Consider the following 18,459-nt stretch of genomic DNA (forward strand, 5'->3'; position numbering starts at 1 on the left):
ATGGGTAAATGGTAATTCAAGATAATATTTTGTCATAGATATTTGCAATATTCTATTATAGTAGTTTATTTTATTTTAAAGGTCCCTTTCTAGCCTTTGGATATCACTGTGAGAGTACATGATGAATGGAACAGCATTAGCTAGCCATTTTGTGACTACTAAGAAAGAAATCAACGTAATGAAGATGGCAGAGTAAAAAGAAGAAAACCTTGAACTAACTATTGAATCAATCAACCCTGAAGCTGCCTTAGTTCTGGCATGCCTGTTACATAAAATAATTATTTTTTCTTACTGTTTAAACCTTGATGAGTTTTTCTGTAACTTGTAGTTAAAAGCATCTTAACTAAGACAATTAATGTACCATTTCATACCATTTATAACTTTTTAAAATAAAACATACCTTAAAACAAGCTTGTCCAACCTGTGGCCCACAGGCCACATGCGGCCCAGGATGGCTTTGAATGTCACCCAAAACAAATTTGTTAACTTTCTTACAATATCATGAGGTTTTTTTTTTTTTTTTTTAGCTCATAAGCTATCGTTAGTGTATTTTACGTGTGGCTCAAGACGATTCTTCTTCCAATGTGGCCCAGGGAAGCCAAAAGATTGAACACCCCTGCCTTGAAATATTGAAAGCAGACCAGGTGTGGTGGCTCATGCCTGTAATCCCAGCACTCTGGGAGGCCAAGGTGGGAGAACTGCTTGAGTCCAGGAGTCTGAGGCCAGCCTGGGCAACACAGCAAGATCCCTGTCTCTATTGATAATAATTTGAAAAATTATACACATGTAATATATATCATATAATTATATAATATTTATATTATATTATATGTAATTATATAATTATGATATATATAAATGAAGTAAATTAGAGTACAAATTGTCAGCTAGATTTTTCTTAGGATTAGCCATCAAATTATTGCTGTTTTTCTTGATGCTTTATAGAGTTTTTTACTTGAACAATTCTATAAGGCTCAAGTCCTCATAGTCGCAATGAAAACAAAGGGAAAAAATATTAGGGAGAACGTCTTTAAATATACAAAACAACAAATATAGAAAACTTAAGAAAATAGATTTTAAAGGCTAGCTTCTTCTTATTACCCATAATTTTTGTCTTCTGTTTAACTAGCATGTGCTCGGGGGTAAAAACCAACATTTAAAAATCAGCACAAGTAAAAGATATTTAGAAAGCTAAATTTGTTAAAATAATTATCATTCAATTGAAAGCCAAGTATGTTTGAATTATTTACTACCTTCATTAGCACATATGATAGAATTAATTGCCGTATACATATACAGAATATGAAGGTTTAAGAAAGGGAAAATGAAGTAAATTTTAAGTTTAGAAAACAATTCATGGGAAAAAAGTTTTAAAAAATTGACTTGGAACCAAATACAGAAAGGATTATTATGCCACCCAATAAGAAGAAATTTAAATGCAGCAAAAATGGCTTACATTATAAACACATAAAAAAACTATCTGGATGTAAAAGCCTGGTAAGCTTTATTGTGCTATTTAAAGGAATTCTGAAAGCTTATTTTAATAAAGTCTTAAATCCATCACAAATGCATATGGCCAATATAAGGTTTCCTTCTTAAATTGTTCTATAAAACACACATTTGATATAAAAACTTTAAATAGCTGCCTGACACTGGAAGCAAATATACTACATTACAGTGGCAATCAAGAGAATATGGGGCCAGGAGTGGCGGCTCATGCCTGTAATCCTAGCACTTTGGAAGGCCAACCTAGAGGATCACTTCAGCCTGAAGTTCAAGACCAGCCTGGGCATCATGGTGAGATCCCCCCTCATTTGTACAAAAAAATTTAAAAAATTGACTGGGCACTGTGGCTTATGCCTGTAATCCCAACACTTTGGGAAGCCCAGGCAGGTGGATCACTTGAGGTCTGGAGTTCGAGATCAGCCTGGCCAATATGGTGAAACCCTATCTCTACTAAAAATACATAAGTTAACTGGGAGTGGTGTTGAGTGACTGTAATCCCAGCTACTCTAGAGGCTGAGGCAGGAGAACTGCATGAACCCGGGAGGCGGGGGTTGCAGTTAGCTAAGATTGCACCACTGCACTCCAGCCTGAGACTCCATCTCAAAAAAACAAAAAAAATTAGCCAGGTGTCGTGGCACATGTCTGTGATCCCAGCTACTCAGGAGGCTGAGGCAGAAGGATCGCCTGAGCCCCGGAGGTCAAAGCTGCAGTGAGCCTGGATTGCACCACTACACTCCAGCCTGGGCATCAGAGTGAGACCCAAGTAGCTGGGACCACAGCTGGCTAATTATTGTTATTTTTTGTAGAGAGGGGTTTTGTCACATTGCTCAAGCAGCTGGTCTCGAACTCCTGGGCTCAAGTGATCCACCTGCCTCAGCCTCCCAAAGTGCTAGGATTACAGGCGGGAGCCATGGCATCCAGTCAAAATTAAATTTTTTTAAAAAGAGAATATGGTACTAAATAGTCGCATGGTAGCTGTTGGATATAGGTAACTTACTAATCAAACACCTGACATTTTTATTACTCAGGTGAAAGACATTCACATGGAATCTACTTCAATAGGTTGTTTTTAACAGTTAATTCTGAATACCTGAAACTATTAATGGTGGCTTTAAGAGTTGGGTTAAAAAGACACTTTTCATTATGTCTTTTAGTTGACTCAGTAATTTTTGTATTGTTACCGTAAGTACATAATAGTAGTTTCATAAACAGATAAAAACAAACGTATATTTTAAATAGTTTTTTAGTGCTCCGTAATAACAGAATATGTCAACAAGAAAATGCTGACATACTGACTAACTGGCTTATTAGTTTAGTAACAGTTAAAACCAGAAGATGCACAAAGTACATATCATATATTCAATGAAATTACCTCACAGAAATGTAATACACAAGATGAGAATGAGGCAGCTCCAGTGAGAAGATTTTGTATATATCCTCGAGGCATATTAAATTTTTCAGATACAGTCCAAATGTTGGTCTCTTTGAGCAAGGTATAAAGAACAAAAGACAGATATAGCCTGTTGACAATGTCCTTGTCCACCTTCTAGAAAGATACAATCAAATAAATTCATTTACTAGACCTGCTAAAAATGTATGTTATTAAAATTGGACAAAAGGAAAACTGAAGTTGTATTACAGAATAGCAAGGATAGAATAATTCCATAGAAACAAAACTAATTTCTAACAGATGTACTTCAGATTAATTCAAATTTATTATCATTTTTCCAACTATAAAAAAAAGATAAGGCCAGGAGGAGTGGCTCATGCCTGTAATCCCAGTACTTTGGGAGGCTGTGGCAGATGGATTGCAAGAGCCCAAGAGTTTGAGATCAGCCTGGACAACATGGCAAAACTCCGTCTCCACAAAAAAACAAACTAACAAAAAACGTGGCTGGGTGTGGTGGTGCGCACCTGTAGTCCTGGCTACTTGGGAGGCTGAGGGATCACTTGAGTCCAGGAGACAGAGATTGCAGGGAGCCGAGATAGCACCACTGCACTCAGCCTGGGAGACGGAGTGAGACCCTGTCTCAAAAAAAAAAAAATAAAAATAAATAAAAGTTAAAAGATAAACCAAATTATTTCCAATATAAATTAAACTTCCTTCTACAGGGAAGGAATTGTACCCCCTCTCCATCACTCCACAAAAAGAAATGTACAAATCCTAACCCCTGGTACCTGTAAATGTGATCTTACTTGGAAACAAGATATTTGCAGATACAATTAGTTAAGGGTCTCTAGGTGAAATCATCCTGGATTTACAGTGGGCTCTAAATTCAATGATTAGTGTCCTTATAAGAGGAGAAGACACAGAGAGACACAGAGAAGGCAGCAATGTGAAGATGGAGGCTGAGATTGGAGGGATGCATCTATAAGCCAAGGAACACCAAGGACTGCCAGTAACCAACAGAAGCTAGGAAAGAGGCACGGATGGCTTTTTCCTCAGAGGCTCCTGAAGGAATCAACATTGCTAATACCTTGATTTTGGACTTTTGGTCTCCTGAACTGTGGGAGAATAAATTTCTGTTGTTTTAAGCCACCCATTTGTGGTAATTTGTTATGGCGGTTGTAGAAAATGAATACAGGAAAGGAAGGAATTGGGGAGAGAGACTTTTACAGTTACTTGGTATTTGTAAATTGTGTACGTATGTGATTATTATTATAAATTAGACAAATGTACTTTAGATAAATATGTTAATAAGCTTGTCTATATTATAAACTAAGAGTAAATATTAGATCCTATGGTTTCCACATGGTCCAAGCTAAAACACCTGAAAGAGATAGAAAAATGCTTCCTGTAGTTGATGATTTCGATTCTGTGTACCTGCTTTTGCCTGTGGTGCCTGATGGCCATATTTGTGCATAAAGGATTTCATAGCTAGCTTAGAAACTAATTAATTCTTAAAATTGAGGGCAAAAAGATGAACTTAAAAAAGAAAAAGTAGGTATAAAAAATAAAATTAGAGGTTGGGAGTGGTAGCTCACACCTGTAATCCCAGCACTTTGGGAGGCTGAGGTAGGAGGATCTCTTAAGTTCAGGAGTTCAAGACCAGCTTGGGCAACATGGTGAAACCCTGTCTCTATTTACAAAAAAACTGTAAAATAAAAAATAAAATAAAATATAAAATTATATCCTCCACCATAGTAAAAGAATGAAATGAGAACTTACGGTGACAAATTGAAGGATGTATGAGTTACATATTCTGCATGTTGATACTGGATCACTTTTTTAAGAGCATTAAGCTGAAAAAGTATGACAGCTGAACATCAAGTAGGAAAAGAAAGCTATTTAATTTCCCAATTTTAGTGCATCTTCAGTACTAACTACAAATTGAGTCAATGTAGGTTTTTTCTTAGAATGTATTTCCTAAGCCAAGAAAAACGATATAATTATTATATGGCAAAATACAATGCTTTATGCCAATTTCAAGATCTTTTGCGGCAGGGCATGGTGGCTCACGCCTGTAATCCGAGCACTTTGGGAGGCTGAGGTAGGCCTATCACCTGAGGTCAGGAGTTTAAGATGAGCCTGGCCAACATGGTGGAACCCCGTCTCTACTAAAAATACAAAAATTAGCTGTGTGTGGTGGTGAGCAGCTGTAATCCCAGCTACTTGGGAGGCTAAGGCAGGAAAATCGCTTGAACTTGGGGGGCGGAGGTTGCAGTGAGCTGAGATCGTGCCATTGCACTCCAGCCTGGGTGACAAGAGCGAGACTCTGTCTCAAAAAAAAAAATCTTTTGCAAGAAATCAAGAATGTTCAAAAAAGGTCGGGTGGGGGCCTCTTTTTCAACGTGGAGAAATCAATTAGATTTTAAGTACTTAAATATGTTCTCTAGAGTTTTAAAAAATTATACCTCCAAAACATTAAACTAGTAATTGATCCATTTGTAATTAAGATAAGTTCATGTCCATACTATTTTAAATATGTATTAATTTGGCAAATATTTGTTGACTATATTACATTAAATGTAACAAAAATAAATTCTGGATTCAAGCTTAAAAATATATATTATTCTAATAAGATTTTTGCATGTTTATTATTATTTGATAATTAGTTCCAAATTAATGATATTGTTATTTTACATTTTAGAGTTTGACATAAAAGATTTGTTTTAAGAAATATTTTTATTCAGCATTTTGAAGGTCTAAACAACATAGCCATTTCCAAAGTAAAAGACTCAATCTAAAAATTGTGATAACATGAATGCTTAAGTACTACAGATACTTTTATTTTTATTTTTCAGACAGGGTCTCACTATGTTGCCCAGGCTATCCTGAAACTCCTGAGTACAAGCAAATCTTTTGCCTCAGCTTCCTGAGAAGCTAGGAGTACAGGCATGTGCCACTATGTTGGGCTCATGGAATTATTATTATTATTTTTTTTTTGAGATGGAGTCTTGCTCTGTCACCCAAGCTGGAGTGCAGTGGTGTGATCTAGGCTTACTGCAACCTCTGCCTCCCAGGTCATGTGAGTCTCCTGCCTCAGCCTCCCGAGTAGCTGGGATTACAGGTGCCCACCACCACACACAGCTAATTTTTGTATTTTTAGTGGAGATGGGGTTTCACCATGTTGGTCAGGCTGGTCTTGAACTCCTGACCTCATGATCGCCCACCTCAGCCTCCCAAAGTGCTGGGATTACAGGCGTGAGCCACTGTGCCAGGCCCAATATTTTTGATTTTATGACACAGTGATGCATGGGACACTGCACCATCAATTTAAGTGTATGTAAACATCATCTTCCATTTTACAAAATGAAATCTGTACTGTCTATGCAAATTTAAAAGGTATAGGGGAGGTTGGGTGTGGTGGCTCCCAACCTGGGAGCCACCTGTAATCCCAGTGCTTTGGGAGAACAAGGCGGGTGGATCACCTGAGGTCAGGAGTTTGAGACCAGCCTGGCCAACATGGTGAAACCCTGTCTCTCCTAAAAATACAAAAATTAGCCAGGCATGGTGGTGGGCGCCTGTAATCCCAGTGACTCAGGAGGCTGAGGCAGGAGAATTGCTTGAACCCGGAAGGTGGAGGCGTCAGTGACCCAAGATCATGCCACTGCATTCCAGCCTGGGCGACAGAGTGAGACTGCACCTCAAAAAAAAAAAAAAGGTGTGGGGGAAAATGGAAGGTAACTAGGTTTCAATGTAAATTGGATTGCCAAATAAAATTTAAAATGAAAAAAAAAGTGTATTACAAGCGGGAAAATAACATTCTCTTAAGGAAATCGAAGGTATGGTTATGAAAGAATTACTTCAATTTCTCTTAAAGTTAATGTATGCATTTGATAACTTGCTTCATGCCTGCTGACTGAATTTTAAAACACCAAAATATAAGATATCACACAAACGAGTATTAGCTTATCCCCTTTAACCTTCTAAAATGCTTTATGTAATACAAGTACTAGACTAGGAGTTCTTTGAGGATGACAAAAGCAGTAACAAAAAACCCAGACCTGTCTTATCTTAGAATCCTTGATACCAAATAGAAAGCCTAATATAGTTTCTAGAAAATGTATTTCCTCCTTTGAATTGAACTTATATCAGGATTGTGTAATATTATGAAAACATTTCATGCTACCCAAAAAAAGGCCATCACACCACCCAGAAATAAATGTTGTTTAAAAATATTCATACATTTTGGGTGCTCAGGTATGTTTTAAGTAGTAAAATGAGCATTATGCTAATTTAAAGGAAAAAATGTAAACCAAAAAAGATCAATATAATGGTATTAATTTTGTTGAGTGAACTTAGTGAGTGAACTAAGTGTTGAGTGAACTTATTATTTAGGAAGAAAAAAAGAATGTGGTACCTTCCTGATGGCTTGGCCTGATGCTTTCTTCCCAATAAAGCTTTCAGAGACTCCAAGAATGGCAGCTACATTTTGTTCTGCTGGACTGAGTTGGCTGAACTACATGGAAAAAGAGCAAATAGATGGAAACATCAAAATATCTGTCATGTGAACCAAATCCAGTATTTCTTTTGATATCACATTCTCATGATTCAGGATACAAAAAACAAGATAAATATATTTGTAAATATTGCAGGTTTTAAAGTTATATCATTAGGATATAACATACTTCAGAATTACTTAAAGGCACAGCCACAAGTACTGGTTTCCATGGACCATATGATTATGTTTAATACCAGATGGCTGAGGGGAAGGAGAAGGAAAGGTTTTGAGAGTAATTGCATTATATAGTGCCACATTAAAAAAACTTACTTCCTGAGTAACGTAAACTCAGGAAGTTGAGAAGAGATGGAGAAAAGAAAAAAAAAACAATAATGATTTAAAAATATGACATTAAAAAGAAAGTTAATTTCCTGTGATTAAAAGATGTATACTACCTCTGTCTAATACACGTTTTTGTTTTTTTTTGAGACAGTCTCATTCTGTCACCCAGGCTGGAGTGCAGTGGTGTGATCTCAGCTTACTGCAACCTCCGCCTCCTGGGTTCAAGCGATTCTACTGCCTCAGCCTCTTGAGCAGCTGGGAATACTGGTGTGCACCACCGTGCCCGGCTAATTTCTGTATTCTTTTAGAAGAGACGAGGTTTCACCGTGTTGGCCAGGCTGGTCTCAAACTCCAGACCTCAAGTGATCCTCCCACCTTGGCCTCCCAAAGTGCTGGGATTACAGGCATGAGCCACCACACGCAGCCCTAATATACATTTGTACAGCTAGCCTGTTCACAGTAAAATAATAATACACTGTATGTTACCACTTGGCTTCATAATAAGTATGGACAGCTCTACTTTGTGATGGGTTGTAAAATAAATATTCCTTTTCAGTTATTAATGTCATTGGGTTTAATGTATTATCATCTTGGATCTGACCGAGCTTTCATGTAATTAAACTCTCAGTCATCAGAGATGGTTTTCACTGTTTTCTTTGCATTCTAGGCATTATAAAATGCAGTGATCATAACAGTAACTTTCTGTGGGGAAATAGGACCACAGATAATCTTTTTTTCTTTTTTTTAACCTTTACTTTTTTCAATAACAAATATGTTTATATTTAAGAGAAAAGTAACATTAAACAAACCATAAATGCTGTTGCCAGATTACAATTTTTAAAAACTGAAAGAAAAAAATATCCAATTCCAAATATATTTTAATAGAGAAAAAAAGTGAATAATCACTTCATAAAAGGCATATAATAGGCTGGGTACAGTGGCTTACACTTGTAATCCTAGCACCTTGGGAGGCCAACATGGGAGGATTGCTTGAGCCTAGGAGCTTGAGACCAGCCTGGGCAACATGGCAAAGCCTCATCTCTAAAAAACAAAACAAAACAAAACAGCATGTAATAATTCATAAACGAAGTAGCCTAAGCTGAAAAATGTTATATTCTCACCTGCCTGAAGTATATCATCCAATCAGGGTTACACTGTGAAACCAGATCATACGGGGTTGTTAGGTAGATTAGATGAAGAAGGCTTTCAAGCACAAGTCCTTCAAGACCTTTCTTCAAGTCTCTGTACAGAATGTCACAATAAGCTAAATCTATAGTTCCTAAAAGAAAAATACAAATATTCAATCTTTCACAATTACCAGAGGGGCAAAGAGATGGTTTTAAATATTATGTAGAAATTGCTTAAATATAGCAAAAAGTCTTCAAAATCTCTTATAACATCTTACTATATAACTATTTTGGAGGTCACTTTGATGGTACTCATCAACACTTAATAAGTACATATCTTCCGAACCAACTATTTTGGGGAATCTAATCCAGAGAAACATTTCCATATGTACCCCAAAATACACAGAGATGTCCATGCAGCCTTGTTTATAACAGAGAAAAATCAGAAATAATGCAAGTGTCCATCAACATCCAATGGTTAAATAAATTATGGTACATCCATACTATAGATGACTGTAGTATTAAAAGAAAAATGAGATAGATTTAAAGAGACTCATCTGTTAAGATGTTCATGATATCTTATGAGAAAAGCAATTTGGAAAAAAATATTTAAATGATCATTCCATTTGAAAAATAAATACACACATAAAAATATTTGGAAGAATACATATCAAACTGGTAGTAGTAGCTCCTGAAATGGGACAGGAATATGGCACTTTCCTTAACATAATTCTGAGTTCTCAGGTTTTTGTTTTTTTTTTTTAACAACAGACATGTATTATTTTTCATTAAAAAAGAGCCTCAGCCTGGGCACCATCGTGAAACCCCATCTTTACTAAAAATACAAAAATTAGCCAGGCATGGTGGCATGCACCTGTAGTCCCAGCTACTTGGGGGGCTGAGGTGGGAGAATCATTTGAGCCCAGGAGACGGAGGTTGCAGCGAGCTGAGATTGCGCCACTGCACTTTGGCCTCGGCAGCAGAGCAAGACCCTGTCAAAAACAAGCAAACAAACCAACCAACCAAAACAACTCCCACAACACTTTATTCACTGTCATGAAACAATCTCTAAGACATTATATTCAGAAAAAAAAGCAAGTTGCAGGCCAAATGTGTTGTCTCATGCCTGTAATCTCAGCACTTTGGGAGGCAGGAGGATTACTTTAGGTGAGAAGTTTGAGACCACCCTGGCAAACATCGTGAGATTTTGCCTCTATATTTAAAAAAAGAAAAAAAAATTTTTAATTCATAAAAAGTTTCAGAATAATATAAATGATTACTCGTTTAAAGACAAAAACTTAAAACTGTACATATGTACATATTATGCACTGAAATGAAATGTACAGGAAAGGTCTGGAAAGATATACACCAAATTGTTATTCTTGGTAGAATATTAAGATTTGTATCGTTGCTGGGAGGGAAGCATGAAGGAGGGATGCCTATCTTATTCTCTATATACTTCTGCAGTACTTTACTTATAATTCAAAACATTTTTCAACTTTTGAAAGTTGAAGGAGTTATCAGCTTATAAAATAAGATTAATGCAATTAATATAAAATTATAAATACAACTGAAAGAAAGTATAATTTTTTATTTTTTTATTTTTGAGACGGAGTCTCGGCTCTGTTGCCCAGCCTGTAGTGCAGTGGTGTGATCTCGACTCACTGCAACCTCTGCCTCCCAGGTTCAAACAATTCCTGTGCCTCAGCCTCCCTAGTAGCTGGGACTACAGGCATGTATAACCATGCCTGGCTAATTTTTTTTGTATTTTAGTAGAGATAGGGTTTTACTATATTGGCCAGGCTGGTCTCAAACTCCCAACCTCAGGTGATCCACCCCGCTTGGCCTCCCAGAGTGTCGGGATTACAGGCGTGAGCCACTGTGCCCAGCTTAAAGAAAGTATAATTTAATTTTCATTTTTTCCAATGTGTTTCCTATGATCAATAAGATTTAGGTAAACTCTTACCCTTAAATGAAGCACGTCCCAACTTTGTAATATGAAAATTATATTGGACCTCTTCTTCAGACTTATAAATAGTGTCTTTTTGTAGGAGTCCTTTTTCTGTCAGGTATCTAAGTGATTCAACAGTTATTTCCCAGAGACTTTTTTCTTTCAATAAAATCTTTTGCTGAACACCAAAAAATGTACCATTCATGAAGTGATAGATGTCATCAAGATTCGTTGCAATCTGAAACAATTCAGGACATCATTGGAGCATTTTCCTTAATTCAAGGCATCACCTTGAATGCATATTAATCAAGATAACTCATTTCCATACTTCAAAGCTATTTAAATAAAAAATTAGTATTAAATCTACACAGTTGCATATATAAATTTATAATGGCAATTAAAAATTAACAAAAAATTTAGGGGGATGATAGTTATTATATTCATGCTTTTTACGAAAACATGTACCCATTTTTCATTCCAAAACTCCTTTGAATAGATCTTTAAATAATTTTTCACAATATCTCCAGAACTGTGCTATTTACTCCCCAACCAATTTTCACTAATTCTCACTCAGCCTCCTTTAGGGATCTTCCCTGCACTGCATTCCACCCACCTGTGAAAACATCCTTTAGCTCTAAAAGTTGCATTAAAAAAAAAAAAAGGAAAATACAATAGTTTCTGGATGCAGCACACCAACATGGCACATGTATACATATGTAACAAACCTGCGCGTTGTGCACATGTACCCTAGAACTTAAAGTATAATAAAAAAATATAAAAAAAACAAAAAAAAAATAAAGAACTGAAAAAAAAATACAAGTTTCCACTAAAACAGCGTCAGACAGTATTTTGCCTAAAATGTTACCTAAAAATAGTTGATCTCTACCTATTTTTGTCTCTCTCATTCCTATCTCCATTTCTTGTTCTTTCACTGTTATTCACTATTTATAACTTACAATGGCAATCATAAGGAATACTTAACCCTCCATTTAGTGTTCAGATGTAGAGCTGACTCTGAATTAGAATAATTTTTATTAGCCAATTTCAATGAAATCAGCATGTTATATTAAAATATAGTCAATCAATAAGTATATTTCTCTCTCACAATTCTGATGCTATTTCAACTGGAAAATTTAAGTCATAATTTCATATTAAACCAATATAAGGGATAAGAAAAATATTATGGGGCACAGACATTTTCTATTGCTTCTTCCCACTTTAATAAAAATCATTATTAATATAGTATTCAATTAAGCTAAAATTATACTTTTAAGATATTTAAGAACTGATACTTGGTTTTTGGATTATTAATATACTCAGCTTTTGTACTGTTTCCTACCTAAATGATTAGAGTTAACACTGGGCGTGGAAGAGTGCAGGGAGGCAGGGGAACCTTTACTTGATCCCTCTATCTACCATCATGTTATCTTTCTATTCCTCCCTGAAAAAGTTTTTGACATAGTAATTGAAACCCACTGGGCCAGCCTCGGCTTCTGGCTTCTGAAATCCAGATTCTCCACTGATGCCCCAACTTGCAAGTTCACCCACACTCAGTTCCAAAGTTAATTTCATCACCATGCCCCAGATTAAAGAAAAAACAAACAAACAAACAAACAAACAAAACAGGCCAGGCACAGTGGCTCATGCCTATAATCCTAGCACTTTGGGAGGCTAAGGTGGGAGGACTGCTTGAGGACAAGAGTTCAAGACCAATCTAAACAACATAGCAAGACCCCATCTCTAAGAAAAAAAAAGCCAATTTCATTAATTCAAGTATTTATTAAGTGCCAACCACATGCCAAGCATTAGGATTCAGTGACCTTTTTTTTTTTTTTTTGAGATGGGGTCTTGCTATGTTGCCCAGGCTGGTCTTGAACTCCTGGGCTCAAACGATCCTCCTGTCTCAGCCACCCTAAGTGGTGGGATTGCAGGTGTGAGCTACTGCACCTAACCAATCCATGATCTTTTAAAAATTATTTACCTTAATCACTGAAGTGGATGAGAAAATAAACAAAATAAAAAAGAAAAAAAATTAAAAGAAAAAAATTATTCAATAAAAAATTAGTATAAAATCTACACAGTTGCATATATAAAGTTATTGCATAACTTTTTAACCACTATTATGTCAGAGAACAATAATAAGATAAAAAATTTTAAAAAAATACCTTCAAACCAATCAGAGAGAGAAATAATGTTTGGATTCCCTTGGTGAATTCCTGAACAAGATGGCTGTAACAGTTTTCCAATGGTTTAGTTATTAACTCCAATACCTATAAAGGTTAAAGCAACACCATGCCTTGTGTTATTATTAAAAATAAATGGCATTTAATATAAATATTTTATACTTTACATAAATCTTGTGGAGCCGAAGGAGACCAAAAAAGTAAAGGCAAAAGAATTTAACATTTATCTTCATTAAAAATGGAAGAAAAACAAATAGGAAAAATATTTTTTCATTGTCTGAAATACATACATTTTCAAACCACTCTAATTCTTAATCATATAGGAAAGAAAGCATCATTTAAAGAAAATTAATAATTAATTTTTAAGAGATGATTTCATAAAAGGGCTAGACCAACAACCAAGAAAAAGATAAAAACAACCAACCAACCAAATTAAGTATTACCTGTTGTTTGTCTTTTTCTTGCAATATGAGGATACTCTCCCCAATAGTATCTATTCCAGCACGACCAGCTCTGCCAATCATCTGTTTATATTGATTCCTCTTTAAAAATTCCTTAGCAACATAGGGAGCTCTTAAAATAACTCTGTGGAATTAATGAAAAGTGATACTCTACAGCAAACAGCACCAATTTAAAAAATTCTTAATTTCATTATATATTTGTGATATTAAATTTAATGACATACTAACACAAAATAATAGGTAAGTAGTGTTTACCAAGAATCTATGATTTCTTAGGTTTTTACACATATTATCTGTAATTCTTACAAAACTCTTAGTAATAATACACTTTTTTATTTCATTTTTATAAAGGAATTAATTGCAACTCAGTTAAGTGACTTACCCTAAACTAAAAAATTAGTAATTACCAGAGCTATCATTTGAACTCAAGTCTGCCTAGCTGCAATGCCTATGATCAATCTGTAGCAGCAGTCTCCAAAGCGTTTGGACTTTATACTCCATAAATAAAAAATATGACCATACACCACTAACATATACATATCTATTTATGAATTTTTATTATTTTGAACTGTATAAAATTGCAGATGTCAACTGTTTTTGACCTACAAAAATGGTGATTTCAGCCAGGCTCAGTGGCTTATGCCTGTAATCACAGCACTTTGGAGAGCTGATGTGGGAGGTTTGCTTGAGTCCAGGAGTTTGAGACCAGCTTGGGCAATATAGTGAGATGCAGTCTCTACAACAACAACAACAACAACAACAAAAAACTGGCTGGGCATGGTGGTGTGCCCCTGTAGTCCCAGATACTTGGGAGGCTAAGGTGGGAGGATCACTTGAGCCTAGGAGGTTGAGGCTGCAGTAAGTCGTGATTACATCACTGCACTCCAGCCTGGGCAACAGAGTGAAACCCCATCTCTTAAAAAAAAAAGCAATTTCAATTATGTTCATATATACAGAAGTCTATAGTCAGTCAGCTTTCCTATCCAAAGGGAAGAAAAAACCTATTGTTTACCTATACTAGTCAACTTCCTCTTTATTTATAAATCTCAATATCCAGAAAAGATTACCAAATACTTGAAGAAAACTAATAACATAAAAGAAACATAACATGAATATACAGAATAAATGACTACAAAAACCAGATAATATAGGGATCAGAAGAGAACTTTTAAAAATCCTAATTAGCATTAACAGAAAATTCCAAAGAGTATTATATCCACAATATGAGAGCAGACTATTGGCCGGGCGTGGTGGCTCACGCCTGTAATCCCAGCACTTTGAGAGGCTGAGGTGGGTGGATCACGAGGTCAAGAGATAGAGACCATCCTGGCTAACATGGTTAAACCTCGTCTCTACTAAAAATAAAAAAATTAGCCAGTTGTGGTGGCAGGCGCCTGTAGTCCCAGCTACTCAGGAGGCTGAGGCAGGAGACTGGCGTGAATCCAGCAGGCGGAGCTTGCAGTGAGTGGAGATCGCGCCACTGCACTCCAGACTGGGTGACAGAGTGAGACTCCATCTCAAAAAAAAAAAAATAAAAAAAAAAAATAAAGGAGTAGACTATTGGCCGCATGTGGTGGTTCATGCCTATAAATCCCAGCACTTTCGAAAGCCAAGGCGGGAGGATCACAAGGTCAAGAGATCGAAACCATCCTGGCCAACATGGTGAAACCCCGTCTCTACTAAAAACACAAAAATTAGCTGGGCATTGTGGTGCATGCCTGTAATCCCAGATACTTGGGAGGCTGAGGCAGGAGAATCACTTGAACCCGGGAGGTGGAGGTTGCAGTGAGCAGACATCACGCCACTGCACTCCAGCCTGGTGACAGAGCAAGACTCTGTTTCACAAAAAAAAAAAAAAAAAAAGAGTAGACTATTACAAGGAAAGAACAACAAAAGAGAGTTCTTAGAAATAAAAAAAATTAAATTTATTTAAAAATTCATAAAAAAATTTGAAGGGCCAGGTGTGGTGGCTCACACCTGTAAATCTAGCACTTCGGGAGGCCACAGTGGGCAGATCACCTGAGGTCAGGAGTTTCAGACCAGCCTGGCCAACATGGTGAAACCCCAACTCTACTAAAAATATAAAAATTAGCCAGGTGTGGTGGTAGGCGCCTGTAATCCCAGCTACTTGGGAGGCTGAGGCAGGAAAATCACTTGAACCCAGGAGACGGAGGTTGCAGTGAGCCAAGACCGCACCACTGCACTCCAGCCTGGCCGCTGGGCAACAGAGTGAGACTTTGCCTCAAAAAAAAGAAAATTCAATTGAAGAACTGAATAATGAATGAAAACAGTTAATGGATACAGTTACTGTAGTTAATGGATATCAGTTAAAAACTCATTTTTTTTTTTGAGACAGGGTTTCACCGTTGCCTAAGCTGGAGTGCAGTGGTACAATCATAGCTAACTGCAGCCTCAATGTCCTGGGCTCAAGCAATCTTCCCACCTCAGCCTCTCGAGCAGCTGGGATCACAAGTGTATGCCACCATGCCCAGCTAATTTTTTAATTTTTTAATAGAGATGAGGTCTTGCTATGTTGTCCAGACTGGTCTCAAACTCCTGGGCTCAAGCAGTCCTCCTACCTTTGCCTCCCAAAGTGCTGGGATTACAAAACACTGATTTTTTGATATGGAAGGTAAAGTTGAAAAAAATTACATGGCACAAACGTGTGCTTACATTCTTACACATTCTGAAAAATGTGTAAGAAAAGAGATACGAAAGCTGAATCTAAGAGGCCTCAACCCTGTCTAAGTGAAATTATAAAAGCAAGGAACAGAGATAATGGGAAGAAAAAGAAATAACAGAAAAAAATTACTCAAAGAAGAAAGGCATAAAGCTTGGATTAAAAGCATCCACCCAAGTGCTAAACCCTATGAATGAAAAGTAGTAATGTTGGGATTGTAAAATCAAACTTCCTGGGTTCAAACACTGGCTTTAAAACTCATTTGTTGGAAAATGAGTTGGGAAAAAGTTATTAACTTTTTAAAGTTGGGAAAATTATTTAATTATTCAGTGCCTCAGTTTCCCCTTCTATAACAGGTGTGTAATAAAATATGACCTTCCTCACAGAGTTGTTGTGAAGCTGTATCAAGTCAATGCATGTAAAGTTGTTACTACATGAAGGGGAGGGGAATGTAGTAACTACAACTATTATTATACACCACGATGAAATTGGGAGGTTAAAGAGAAAAGTCTAAACGTTTCTGGAAAAGAAAAACAGAAAATCCATGCAGACACAAAAATGAGCAACATTGGCCTCTAGAAAATATGGAACAATATTTACAAAGTCCCTAAAGGAAAAAAATTGAATCTAGAATTCTTTTGCTAGTGAAGTGTAAAAATGAGAGGCCAAAATACAGCTATCTTTAACTATGCAAAGAGTCAAAATGTTTTACCCCCCTAAAGCGGCATTCTAAAAAGGATTACTCAAGGAAGCCAAAATTAAAAAAAAAAAAATCAGTGAAGAAAGATGTGGGATGTAAGAGGCAGTGGTAAGCAAAAAACAAGTATGATTTACAGGTAAGTTTAAATACTACATAAGATGAAAGAAAATGTTTAAATCTGGCACTAAAATTCTAAGTAATTGCAACATTCATGGGGCAGAGTAGAATATACTAAGGACATGCTAAGCCTCTTTTTATGTTCAGGAGAGGAGAGTTATTGATTAATTCTAAAGTAATAAAAAATGTTTGGTTACAACTTAAAATTTTAAGAGTAACCACTGGAATAATAGAAACAGGATATATAACTTTCATTTTTTTCTTCAATTGTCTGAAAAATGGAAAACTTAATCAGAGACAGAAATTGAAAATAAAAGAATGGACAAAGGTACATACGTGGCAAAAAAAATGAGTCGTGGCATTCAAAGCAAAATTATTAAATGAGCAAAACAAGTATTTATTGTATTGATAAAAGGTATAATTCGGCAATAAGATATTTGAAGTAAACCTTTGTATATCTAAATAGTTTTGAAATATAAAAAGTAATAACATCTAGAAATGCAAAAAGGAGAAACTGAAACTACATAAAGTGGGAGACTAACACACTTCTCTGAAATTGATAGACCAAGGAATCAAATATAGTAAGAAAATAGAGAAGCTGATAACACAATGAACCTCTGTGATCTCACTGAGATGTACAAAACTGCATATTCAACTAAAAATACATATTTTTTTAAACACTCATGGAAAGTTTATAAAAATTGATCATTTATTAGCAAAATACTCCATGATCATAAATTATAAAGGGTAGAAGTCAATTACACAGGCCCACACCTTTGGTAATAACTGAAAACGTAATCAAGGATCTGCTTTAAAATACATATATTAGACACAAATTGCCCATGGATCAGCTCTCCAAGATTTCAAGGAAATCTCTATGTTAAATAAACTCTTTCATATCATAAAAAAGGTGAAACACTTGCCAACTATTTCTACAAAACCAGATTAATAGACCCTAACATCAAAACTAGATATAAAGAACAAAAAGGATGGAATTCTAATATCAAGAAATCTATTAACGTTATTTTTCATTACATATTTCATTACATATTCATTAAAATATTAAAGAAAATAAACCAACCAATCAACTCAGCATATGCTAAAAGAACATTCCACTACTGAGAAAGCATAAAACAACAAAACTCCTCGCAAGCTAGAAATGGAAAAGTTCTGAGCCTGGTCAACACTTACTTATCTCTTACCTTCGAGCTGGTAGGTTGACACCTGCCGCTAGGGTAGATGTACAGGTAAAAAGACAGAGCACTCCTGTGGAGTAGGCCTCCTCCAAGAGTTTCCTTTCATCACTTGTTAAGCCACTATGGTGATAGGCAACTCCAAATGGGATAGTGCGCTTTAAAACAGGACACAGGTTGCCATTGCCAATATTCTTTAAGTTCTTAATCACCTCACATTTTTCTTTCTCCTTGTGTTTCAGATATTCCCTATGAAAAAGATCTGTTAGAAATATGAGCCCTTGATCTTTTAGTGACAAAATTTCTACCATTTT

General features: G+C 36.0%; 1 protein-coding gene across 12 annotated transcripts in view; it reads right to left on the bottom strand.

The window, feature by feature from the left end:
• Nucleotides 1-18,459, bottom strand: part of HELQ (helicase, POLQ like) — a 63,154-nt gene that overhangs the window by 26,060 nt on the left and 18,635 nt on the right. For 8 of the 12 annotated variants that reach the window (XM_063663834.1, XM_063663833.1, XM_054484446.2 and 5 more), the window contains 7 exons: nt 18,155-18,394; nt 13,438-13,579; nt 12,977-13,081; nt 10,827-11,049; nt 8,855-9,012; nt 7,311-7,409; nt 2,879-3,052 (listed from right to left, as the gene is read on the bottom strand). In XM_063663834.1, coding sequence (XP_063519904.1) covers nt 2,879-3,052; nt 7,311-7,409; nt 8,855-9,012; nt 10,827-11,049; nt 12,977-13,081; nt 13,438-13,579; nt 18,155-18,394 — 1,141 coding nt within the window. Of the gene's footprint in view, nt 1-2,878; nt 3,053-3,420; nt 3,532-4,675; nt 4,750-7,310; nt 7,410-8,854; nt 9,013-10,826; nt 11,050-12,976; nt 13,082-13,437; nt 13,580-18,154; nt 18,395-18,459 lie in introns of those variants that run through there. The other 4 variants (XR_010126080.1, XR_010126079.1, XR_008502019.2 and 1 more) reach the window with 3 other exon arrangements.

The sequence above is a fragment of the Pongo pygmaeus genome, chromosome 3 (genome assembly GCF_028885625.2).
Source record: "Pongo pygmaeus isolate AG05252 chromosome 3, NHGRI_mPonPyg2-v2.0_pri, whole genome shotgun sequence".
Taxonomy (NCBI): Eukaryota; Metazoa; Chordata; class Mammalia; order Primates; family Hominidae; genus Pongo; species Pongo pygmaeus.